This window comes from Poecilia mexicana, unplaced genomic scaffold (genome assembly GCF_051168715.1).
Source record: "Poecilia mexicana isolate PSO_F unplaced genomic scaffold, ASM5116871v1 scaffold_5, whole genome shotgun sequence".
NCBI classification, from domain to species: Eukaryota; Metazoa; Chordata; class Actinopteri; order Cyprinodontiformes; family Poeciliidae; genus Poecilia; species Poecilia mexicana.
Genome location: NW_028263374.1, coordinates 4,191,448 through 4,203,055, shown reverse-complemented (window position 1 = coordinate 4,203,055; position 11,608 = coordinate 4,191,448). Strand labels below are relative to the sequence as shown.

Below are 11,608 nucleotides of genomic sequence, written 5' to 3'. Positions count from 1 at the left end.
AGTCTCTGTAAATCAATAGCACGTCTTAGATTACAGACCGGGACCTGATTCTAAAGGCTTTCGGAGGAAATGATATTATGAGTAAGTTTTACTTATTAAAAAGCCGACTATTGTGCATAACAGTCGCTTTTCACACCCGTAAAAAAGTGGAGATCTAACCCTGTCGAGAGACGGCCATTAAGTCTGCCTCAGTGGAAAGAAATCCTCCCTGGTTGGGGTAGCTTGATATTTAATGATGACAAGTCTCCATTCATCTTAATTTCTTTCTTTTTTTTTTTTTGCGAGTGGTCTAGTTTTAAAAGTAAGTGTGGAAAATCAAAAGGTCCCTCCATCACGAGGTCCCTCCCATCGTGCCTCTCTGAGATGCATGTTAGTTTTTTTCTTCTCTTCCTAATCACAACAAAATCTTGTCACTCGAGCTGCAGAGCAGTGAGATGACCTCAGCTGCCTTCAGAACGTGTCTTCTCTTAGTGGTAGGTCCCACAAACCAAAACATGCGACGCGAGCGCCACCATGTGGAAGTTGGGCTTCACGCTGCTTTTCCGTTTTCAATGTGTGTGAAAACAGCTTTCGACGTCCAGTGATTTGATAACGCACCTAATGAGCAAAACCATCTTGTTTTGGACATTGTGTGTGTTATAGGTTTCCGAGGCAGTCAGAAAAAGTTTTCAAGTTGCTTTTTGTCGGCGGGATAAATAAAAATGTGATGGAAATTTATTTATTTTTTTGTTCTTCCAGAATCTCTTCCTCCTTCTATTTTCTAAAGCGCAAAGGTCTGTTTTCACGTTAATTTTGATTAATTTGACACGCTTTACTTTGCTAAGCCACACATTGATTTTAAGATTTTCACTATCACTATTTTGGTTTTGTTTTTCTTTTAACTTACTGACTAAATGCAGACCAGTAAATGAAAAACAACTTTGCCATTTTGCTTCCTGTTTATTCTCTTGACAACTTTGAAGGGATCTGTGATTCTTGAATTATGTCTAAACTGCCAAATAAAGCAGTAAAGTAACTATGGCCGTCCATTTTTTATACCTGCTCATATGAATTCAAATCCACAACTTTCTTGTGACAAGGCAACACCAAACGGACCATTGTCCAGCCATAGTTGAATTTATTTAATATTACAAACAAAATAAAGGTTCAAATATTCACAAACTTTTCTTTGACCTATCTCCATACTTATTTAAAATATCCAAGAGTTAAAAGGTTTATAAATGCAGGTGATCTAATTTGGTGCAGCTGTTACAGAAGAGTAAATCTACAGCACAGACTAAAAATATGTATTTCTTTCTGTAAACTACAGATAAGACGAGAGAACTACTCAAACAGGTTTAGTGTTGATGCGTTTAGCGCAACCGCTCGATGTAAAAAAAAAAAAATGCTGAAAAATACCCAGAACTGGCAAGTCTGGAAAAGCATGGAATTTCATAATGAAAATGTTGAGAGTAGCTAAAGTGGAATGAAAACATTCTACGCTAGCTACTCGTTTAGCTAAAGTAGCTACTTTAACGTAGGAGACTTTTAGTTGCTGCATATTTTGTAAAGTTTGAGCTTTATTTCAGTCTTATTTTGATGTCTTTACATTTGTTTTCTCAAAACCCGTTTTCCAGCTGCTTCAGGATAATATTTTTCAACCAGATCTCACAGTGATGCGATGCAGTGTTAGCTATATGTCGTGTTTAAAATTAGCTTCCAGAGAACTAGACCGTATTGCAATCTTTTTCAGCTTTCTGGTGAACATTTTTTGTTATTTCTGACATATGTTTAAAGTTTTTGTCATTTAAAGACTCTACAACTTGTGTCTTCAACTTATCACTTTCTGCTCCATCTTTACCTCGGAATAAACCGGTATGCTGCTTTCTTACAGCTGTCGGTGGTTGCTGCTTTAGACGTTAGACCCGTGACTTGGTCAGCATCCATGCTAGTCAGACTGGACTGCAAGTGTCATCCTGTACTGACGGAGTCAGTCCAATGCCTCGCAAGATCTTAACCTTTTTCAGTAAGATTAAGATCAGACATTTCAGATGAATAAGGTAGTAAAATTTCAAACTTTCCCTGTTCCAAATGTGCCTTTACACAGTTTTCTAAGAGAAGAGAGATGACTGTGAAATGTCACAAATGGACGCCACTTGTGTGTATCGACAGCGTTGCCATAAAGCACATGGATGTAGAAACGCTCAAGGTCTACGAATGAGTTTAATGTGCAAAGAGAGAGAGTATGGAGCAAGGTTAAATGTTATCTTCTTCTGCCCCCAGGTGGCCGAGTGTTGCTAAAACAAGAAAAGGGGAAAAAAGAAAAAGTGTTTTAAGTAAATATTGTTGGCTCTCTGTGGACACTCAGTAGTTTAAATCCCTTTCTCAGATTTTTTTCTTTCTTGATGATCCGATTAGTAACTCAAATGTAATAAAATAAGACCATCTGATTAAGGTGGCAAAGCCCTGGAATTAAAAATTAAATATTAGGCAGCAGTTAGAGGCCAAACTCAACTGGGTTTCATGGTTTAGAAATGTGATAGCAGTAATTTGATAACAATTTGTTTCAGAATTACTGACCAAAAATTTTTCTTTTTTTCCCCCCTTTTTTTTTTTTTTTACTGAAAGTACAATTATTGGAATAACCCTGCAAATTCTTCCCATTTACAAGAATGCCATAATTCAAGGTTCCCTTCATGTAATTTGCTCCTTGTGATCATTTTATAAACCATGTAAGTAGGTAAAGAGTGAAGAATGACCAAAGTAATATCCTTTAACTTTTTATCACAGTTAACCTATCAGAACTTTCACAAACCATGACATCACAACCCATTGTTTAAGAGAAAGTAATTATTCTTTAAACAAACTTCTGATTTTGAAGACATTAATAAATAGATCTTTTACATGTTCTCTCTCTCATTCTCATTATTGCGGCATTTAGCAAATAGAACAAATGGCTGCTGTGAAGCACTATTTTACAACCCAGCATAAACTTTCAGAAGGGCCCAGTCAAAGTCTTAAAAATGCGAGAGACAGCAAAATGTCTGACCCACAATACTTCTCCAGTCAATATGTCAGATATCACAAACATGACTCAATCAATACATTTTTACGACAGGCTAAATGTGTCATTTTAATTTTTGATATTTTTTGTTCAACAGCTCTCCTCTTTTTTTATGGTGTAAATAAACACCATGATTTCTTTATTTTGTATGATTCTTAGTCTTTTATTTCTGGCCAGTGTTCACTCATTTGTTTGTTCACTATTCTTTTCACACCCATATTTCCCGTGTGCTTTGTCCTTTATCTTTTTTCATTTAGCTTTCCGTTCCGTGTCCTTTCAGTTCCTCCCAGGACAAAGTCTGTTTAGTTCAGTTTGATCTGTTCCTTTAGACTCAGAGGTACCAGTAGGAGGGTGAGAAGAGATTATGTATTTTATGTGGACTGTAAATACCAAGGCTACTTTTGAAACATAAAAGATGATCAAACTTTAATGTTTTCTTTTGTTTGATTTTATGACTTAACCTCATATAAATCATAGCTTGTTTGTGCCAGGCTTCATGCCGGTGAGTTTAAATAGCATTAAAAAATCAAATGATTGTTCTACTGCTCTAAAGCAGAGATGTACCATATCAAATTATCCAAATCTGATATCTGAATAAAACCAAAGCAGTGATGGGCAAAAAAAACTTTTAATGAATTTGCACATGACTTAATCCTATTTTACTCTACGATCAGCTTAATTACTTTCCATGCTTTCACAAATCAAGTGAAAGTTACACACAAGTATAAAGCAGAATACAATAAGTCCAAAAATTCATCATTACATCATGATACATAGAAATAACCTATGACACTGTGAAATCTATTAAAAGAAATTGTCTTCTTGAGTATCATTATTAGATGAATTATTGATGCAAGAGGTAGGCCAACCATTCTGGGTAGTTCACCACTATTCTGTTTGTTTCACATGTGTAGATAATGTTTGCTGAAATCCCAAAGCACCCCAAAATGTCTCTTTTGATAGTTCCATACTTTATTCATCTTCTCTGTTCTTATATTTTCTTAGGTTGTTGTATATATGTCATTTTTTTTGACATTAAGCTTCTTTATGTTGTCAGACCAGGTTCTATTGGTTATTCTTGTCAGATTTCTTTGTGGGCAGTGAAGTCTTACAACAAAAGGATACATGATTTTATAGAAGGGCACTAATATTTTCACATAAGACGTTAATTTAAATAGCTTTTTTCTATAAAGAAGGAAATCGTCTTTTGAAAACCGCTCTATTATTAATTTAGGTCCATATTTACGTGGTATTTTTGTTGTTGTCGAAAAAAGTAGGAGGAATACTTCATCGCGTGCGTATTTTATTCTGAAAAGCTTTTAGCGGAAGTGATTTTTTTGTTTATTGCCTTAGGTTCGTTATTATAAAGTCTGGTTTGTTTTCTCCGGGTGTTTCTTCTTCCTCTGTCTGCAGCAGACCAGGATGTTCCGGACCGCGGAGCTTCTGCTGCTGCTGCTCGGACTCTGCGGCTCCCTGCGGGCTCAGCTTCCTTCTCCTCCCACGGTTGTCATCAACCTGGACGAAGAACCGGAGCTGCGATGGTTGGCTCTCAAAAACGTCTTTGACGTAGACTACCTGACCAAAGCCGCAGCAGAAATCATCGAGTAAGTCTTGTTTATGGCATTTTATCAGCGTATTTTGGTAGTTCAACTCTGCTTTACAAAGTTTAAGACTGTTTTTGCAAGCTAAGTTGCTAAGTAATGTTTACAGACCAGCTGAGCCAAGTTTAAATGAGCACCTGTGTTCAGGTAATTAATTGCTGAGACCAGTATTATGACACCTGTGTTACGGCTGTAGATGGCAAAAATTGTCTTTGCTTAATTTTTCTTAATAAACTAAACCCTATTGTTTATGATCCCGTTTGGAGAAATTCTATGCAAATTCCCTATCCAATAGCATTACAAGACTGAACAATAGGGTTCAGTTTGTAAGTTTGGAGGAAAAAACTAAATAAAAGTCAACATTTTTACATTAGAGATGTACTATTACAATGCTGGGTCGTACAGGTGTAATAAAAATGAATAACCATTCATCTAAACCACAAACCACTGCAGAGAACAAAATGTATACAGCAAAGTTGAACATAATGTTATGTACTGTTGCTTTATGAACTCTGTTTACAGTAAGTGCAGAATTACATTTACAATTTTCCTTTCTCTAATGCTTAAACATACTTACAGTACCAAAAGCCCGTTGAATTTTTTTTAGTCTCTTCAACTTTTATCCTAAACAAAAATACTTTAGTACAGTTTTGCTCATTAAGTGTGCTGAAGCAAAACTTTCACAACATCAGTCAGACTAATGCTCTGGAGCCCACGGCTGTTTTTTTTTTAAAAGTCACATTTGAGCTGTTGTGCAACTGTATTATTAACCTGATCATCTGCTCCTTATCCCTCTTCTGCTTGCCTCAATCTTTGGTGCTATGGCTGTAATTACGAGAGAAATATGAACTGGATTTAAACTGAAACCTGAAGCTGTCACAGTTTTCCCCGGCTTCCCGATAAGTTATGCAGTGGATTACCATCTATTCTGTAAAGCCTTACTCCAAATTATTTATGCAAAATCATGGATTGTTTGCATAGACAATATCTAAAATATTCAACAGAAAATACAGTTTGAGAAACTGAAACACATAGGCACAATGCTACTTGACTGTCTATTGGCAGTCAATTCGGGAGTGCAATTTATTTTCCTTGTATTCCCAAGTGTGGAAATAAGGAAGACTGTAGATGCTAGCTTCTGAGGTAATGCTAAGATGGTTTCCACTGTGCATATTTCTGTACTAAGGTGTATTTGGTGTTAGAACTATTAAAATAAGCAATATTTTAATAGTTTTTTTTTAGAAAAATGTTCTAAAAATATTTAGGGGAAATGTCAAGTATTTGCAGATTTTAGCTATTGCGTACAGTTTTGGGGTGTGCTTCCTTCTCTTCATTCGATGGGCCTCTGTGTACAACATGCCTGAGATCTCAAATATCAACCGCCACAATCTCATCACAGAAGTTTTCTAATACCGGTCCGGTGACTTTCATGCTCCATAGAGCGCAGATTAAAAAAAATAAAAATTTCCATTTTGGTTTAACCTTACTTTGTTGTTGATAAAACACTGAAACCTCCACTCTTTGGCAGTTTCAGAGTAACAACGTCTCTACATACATAGGCTGCAAATTACTGGCTGTGTAGTTGGAACCATTTATTCATACATTCTATTAAAATACAGACACATAGCCATTGTTTTTTCTTCTCACTGTTTGACATTAAATAAAATTAAGCGTTTCCTGTTTTAGGTCAGTTAGGATTATTATGGAAAGTCCATTAAAAGTGCCAACTTTGCATGATTTTGTAAATGACAATTTAATGCAAAGTTGGCACTTTTAATGGACTTTTAAATGCAACTTTTAGAGCAACTTTGCATTAAAAGTGTCATTATTTACCGAATGACACTTCATGACAACAATCATAGACATTCATAAATATTTCTTTATGTTCATGACAGGTGTTATGTCGTGTTTATGACAGTGTCATGTCAGTCGTGTGCACACCCCTTCAAATAAAGTGTTTCCGAATCATCTTTATTTATGACATTCTTCAAATTCAGAAATTTACATACGGTTGATTATTTTGCTTTTGAACAATTTGTGAAAGCCTGAGTGGCGACGTCATTCCTTTGTAAGCCTCAGATTTGATTTTGAATTAACTGGACGCACACCTGTGGATTTATTTGAGCAACTTAAACACAGTAACTTCTGTTAACCGTTTACAGTAACTTCCACTGTGTGTTTTTTCTATGTATTTATTCATTTATTTTTTTGCTATTACAGAGCAACAGTTCCAAAATGGGTGCATCACGCAGCGATCCCGATTGTGAAGTCCCTGGAAAAATACATTCCTCCGCCGTACGCCGGCGAAATCCGCGGCCTGGCCTCTGTCCTGGGAGGGAACCTGTCTGATGCCATCATTCTTAACTTTGCCTATGAATTCACTGCGTACGTACAGTTCCAATTACATGTTTTTATTTGTAAATGAACAAAGCCAGCTTGTAGCATGTCGACAGATATGCCATGAAGCCACAGAGCACTAACAAAGACCAACTTTCCGCCTTCATAGATTTTGCACCAGCATCGTGACTCAAGATAAAAATGGGAACGTGTTTCACGGGAGGAATCTCGATTACCCTCATCCTGTTCTGAGGAATATGACCATGAATTTAGTCTTCCAGAAGAATGGAAAGGTACAATATGGACTCAAAGTGATAGAGCATGGTAGCTGTTTAAAGGAATTTATACAAAATGTTTATATATCCACAGGCTCTTTTTCTTCTAGCAGTTTGTGTCCAATTTCTGAATGTTCAAAAGTTTGTTTTTTATCCATCCATATTTATAGTGGAAGTAGAGGCGACGTCACACTGTGTGTGTTGGGTTCTACTTGTTTAAAACAAAGAGAAGGTTATCATGAAGCTGACATTTGAAACTGTCTTCAGAGTTTTATAATAGTGATTAGCAACGTTATGTTCTGTACTTAAATCAGTTCGACACTCATAAAAAAGCTATAATTTAAACGTTTGCCCAGTGGAAGAGGAAACTGTGATGCTCCTTTATTGACACTGACTTTTAGGCGGTGTACTACGGGACGTCGTTTGCCGGTTATGTCGGCTTGTGGACAGGAATGAGTCCCAACAAGTTCACCATATCCGGCGATCAGCGAGGTGAGGCAATCTCACGGTCAGAACAGATGCTGCATTTTATTTTATTCTTTTCCCCTTTCTTAACATTTGTTTCCTGGTTCACCAGGGACTGAGCACTGGTGGAACTGGTGGAAGAATGTTGTGTCCGCGTTCCTGTTTCACAGGTCGCCGGTCAGCTGGCTCGTGAGGGAGGCGAGTCCGTTTTTTACGGGAAAGCGGTGGGGAAATGTGTTGTTCACAGCTTGGGGAAGTGAAACGAATCGTGTGTGACTCATTTAGACCCTGGAGGAGGCCGAGGACTTCCTGGATGCAGTCATGCGTCTGTCCAAAACCCCCCTCATCACCGGGGTGTACTACATCGTGGGCGGGGTGCGAGCGGGAGAGGGGGTCGTCATCACCAGAGACCGAAAGGGTCCCGCTGACATCTGGCCCCTGGAGCCTTTAAATGGAGGGTGAGGAGAATCTGCAGGGGGGGGAGGAGGGTCGATGGGATTGAAGGAACGTGTAATCTTTCCTCGTTTGTTTAGATGGTACAGAGTGGAGACGAACTTTGACCACTGGCTTCCTCCTCCCGCATCAGACCATCGAAGGTCAGTCATCTCACATGATGATGATCCATAATGTTTGCTAACTGATTAAACTGCGGTTATGTGATCGCATATTAGGGAAACAGCAAACAAGGCTCTCAACGCTACCGGTCAAGACCATATCAACATGGACAAACTTTATCAGGCAAGTAGGGTCTAGTCAATACCCAAGGTATTCATTAAAGTACCTCATAAACACTGACCACAATGGGTTTTATGAGATTTTATGTGATAGAACATTCTTCTGCTTCCTCTGTCCCAGTAATACGCATTTAGCTCGAAGCAGATTTCCCCAGTTTTAGTTGAGGAGACTCCTTAGATCATCTTATTCGACACTTAATGCACTTCAAGTGTGACTGTAAAATATAGTGAAAAGTCCATAATGATGAGATGTTAGGTTTAGGTGATACTGGTTGTAGTGAGAGCCACATTTCAGAATGGGACACATTGTGAAGGTCTGATAATGATAAGTGAGTCTTGTCCTGCAGGTCTTGTCACTGCATCCCATCTGCAACAGGTAAGATGCTTGTTTACTGCTGTCTTTAATCTGTTAGCATCTAGAAATCACATGAGTGTTGTTGTTGCTCTGCACACATGGAGCCGTACTGTGCAGAGCCGTTTTACTTCCTGTTGTTCAGAAGGGCAACACCAAATTATCGACGTGCTATTTATCATGCTCCTGCACATTTCTCATGTGAACCATCCAGACTTTTCTAGGAGGCTTGGTCCTTTATGGTTATTCTGAAATATACCACACCAAAGTTCACTATGAGGTTCTAACAGAAGTAAGAAGTAAGTGAAGAAGGGAAAGATGGAAAGAAGAAAGGGCACAGGGAAGGGTATGAGATGAATCTTAAATGTTGTACCAACCTCATAAGGTGGCATCAAAATTGTTGGGAATCAGAACTCATGTCAATGCTTGTCTTATGCAACGATTAATAAGTCTAATCAATATTTTGTCATTGACTAAATTATTAATCAAATTCAAATTCTTTAGTTTAATCGGGACACCAACTCCTGCAACTCTGGAGTCATAAGCCAAACTTAGTCTCTCGTGAAGGCAGTGGTGGTTTCTGATATGGGCGACATGGGCACCTGCCCAGGGCGGCATTTTGTGGGGAGCAGCGTGAGCAGGAAAGGGAGAAGAGACTGGCCGAGAGGGAGACAATGAATTCTAACAGCACTGAAACAGAGAATAGAAAAAAGGAAAGAGATACATGGAGGGGAATAAAGGCAAGGGAAGAATGGCAACAAAGCAAAAAATGAAAGACCAGGAATGTTAGGAGAAAAAGAGCTGAAGGACACAAGGAAGAAATGGATGAAGACAACATGGAAGGAGGGACATAAAGGGTACAACCTGGAACTGGTAATAAAGTCTAAATATGCAAATACTTTTCCTTACTCTTATTTTTTTTCCATATTTATCCTGATATGGGTAACACATTATTTTCATGACTTCATAGGAACCCTGTCAGCTGAGTTTTGGTCCTTTTTTTTATAAAGTCGTCACACATATTTGAACTTTAATTTCTTTTTAATTCCATCACATTTGACAGTGTCCTCTGCCTTCTGTCTTAAATCCTCACAGAATTACAGTTTATACCACAGTTATGAGTGCAGCATCGCCTGGGAATTACACCACATTCATCAGACCACAGGTACGGAAGTGATAGCGGTCAATGAAAAATGTTCAGAATAATCCACTCATCTGATCTGTTTTTAGGGCTGCTTCAAGACCGACTGACCTGGCTGTGAAAGACAAACACATTTCTGCTGATCTCATCAGATACGTAGAAGTGAGACTGAGGAGGTTTGACTTCTTCTTTTTAGGATGAAACTGCCTTTAAAGAAAGAACATTTAATCTTGTTGCTGCCTTACCCACCTAGCTTACTACTGGTGCATTTTGAAGCACTAATTAGTTAAAAACAGTATTACAGAAAAATGCTCAAATGGTCAAAATGTGAAATTTTGACCATAGTCTCTCATTTTTTTTCTTTTGCCTTCTAAAAAACAAAACAAACAGACAAAATTAAGGAAACGATTGTTTAATTGCCCGAAAATGGGTTAAAATAACTCAGTTTGTCCAAGAAGGAAAACGGCTGAATTGAATTGTGGGTAGACATGAGATAACCAAACACACAGTTTGATATTGATCTCATTTATCTAAAAAGTGTTTTCACCTTATCTCACAGAAAAAAGCTTGACCTTAAGCTAAAGCCACTGAAATCTACTATTGGGAACCAGAGCAACATAAATAATGACGATCTCCAATCACTCACACCATTACATTTAGTAAGTGCACATACAACTGAATGTCTTATGCAAATTGTGTAAATAATGTAATTTTACTGATGCTTTTTAAAACCATACAAATGTTTTAACAGGTTTTTGGGGATTTCTTTGTATATGCCAACTATTTTTGTGCGTTTGCAATAAAGCTTTAATCCAAAATGTGAAACGTTTCAAAAAGAAAAAGTAGATAGGAATTATTTAACAACTGATTGCGAGAACACATTTTCATTGCTGCGTTGCGCCATGTCATAATGGATGTCAGCTTGTTTGGAAATCACTTGCTGATTTTAATAAAACCTTGCCTTACTCACCACAAGTGTCACTGTTTTTATATATGTATGTATATATCAGCCATTATAAAGAGGAAATGGGAAGTCTGACCTCTCTTCTCTCCATAAAGTGTCTTTGAACTATACCTTAGTTGCAACACAAGCAGTAGCTTCTGTTTGGACTTTAACATTAGTAACAGGACAACAGTGATTTTAACATCCGACTGAAGAGGAACTGAGCATTTTGTTTGGTGAAAGATCGATAAGAGGTGAGGTGAACGAGGATGCTGAACCACCAGAGGAACAATTCTCTGAAACGATTCAAACTACAGACTCTTGAGTTCAGGGGAAACCCAAATCAATCATTAACACGAATTTCCTCCAAATGTGGAAGCAAATATTTACACCTAGACATAAAAAAGACACAAGGTTCTTTTATTATATTAAATCTGAATCAAAGTTTCCTATTTTAGGCCAGTTAACTTTAGCAGAATTGTCTTTGTTTCATGCAAAAGTAAAAAGAGGAATCATTTTATTTCTTTAGATTAACAAGCCTCCATACTTCTGAAGAATTAAGAGAGGGAATAATCAACATTTCTGATAAAAATAGAAAGAAAAAAAAAAAAAAACTTAAGAGCAACAAGAACTTCCCAAAATGATCTGACAAACTAAAAGACATTTAAGCTCACATGGTGATTGCAGAACAAGAGAGATGTGGTTGATTAGTAACAG

The 11,608-nt window shown here is 37.5% G+C and overlaps 1 protein-coding gene and 1 long non-coding RNA gene across 5 annotated transcripts in view; one reads left to right on the top strand and one right to left on the bottom strand.

Annotated features, from left to right (window-relative positions):
* The window catches only part of LOC148159592 (uncharacterized), a 285,054-nt gene that overhangs the window by 36,382 nt on the left and 237,064 nt on the right, over positions 1 to 11,608 (bottom strand). The window lies entirely within an intron of this gene.
* Positions 4,409 to 10,923, top strand: LOC106929004 (N-acylethanolamine-hydrolyzing acid amidase-like). Its single transcript, XM_015005653.2, has 11 exons — positions 4,409 to 4,647; positions 6,865 to 7,029; positions 7,151 to 7,274; positions 7,658 to 7,748; positions 7,834 to 7,919; positions 8,007 to 8,179; positions 8,255 to 8,317; positions 8,393 to 8,459; positions 8,803 to 8,831; positions 9,903 to 9,972; positions 10,038 to 10,923. Exons 1-11 carry the CDS (start codon positions 4,466 to 4,468, stop codon positions 10,056 to 10,058), a joined length of 1,071 nt encoding a protein of 356 aa, XP_014861139.2. The 5' UTR covers positions 4,409 to 4,465; the 3' UTR covers positions 10,059 to 10,923.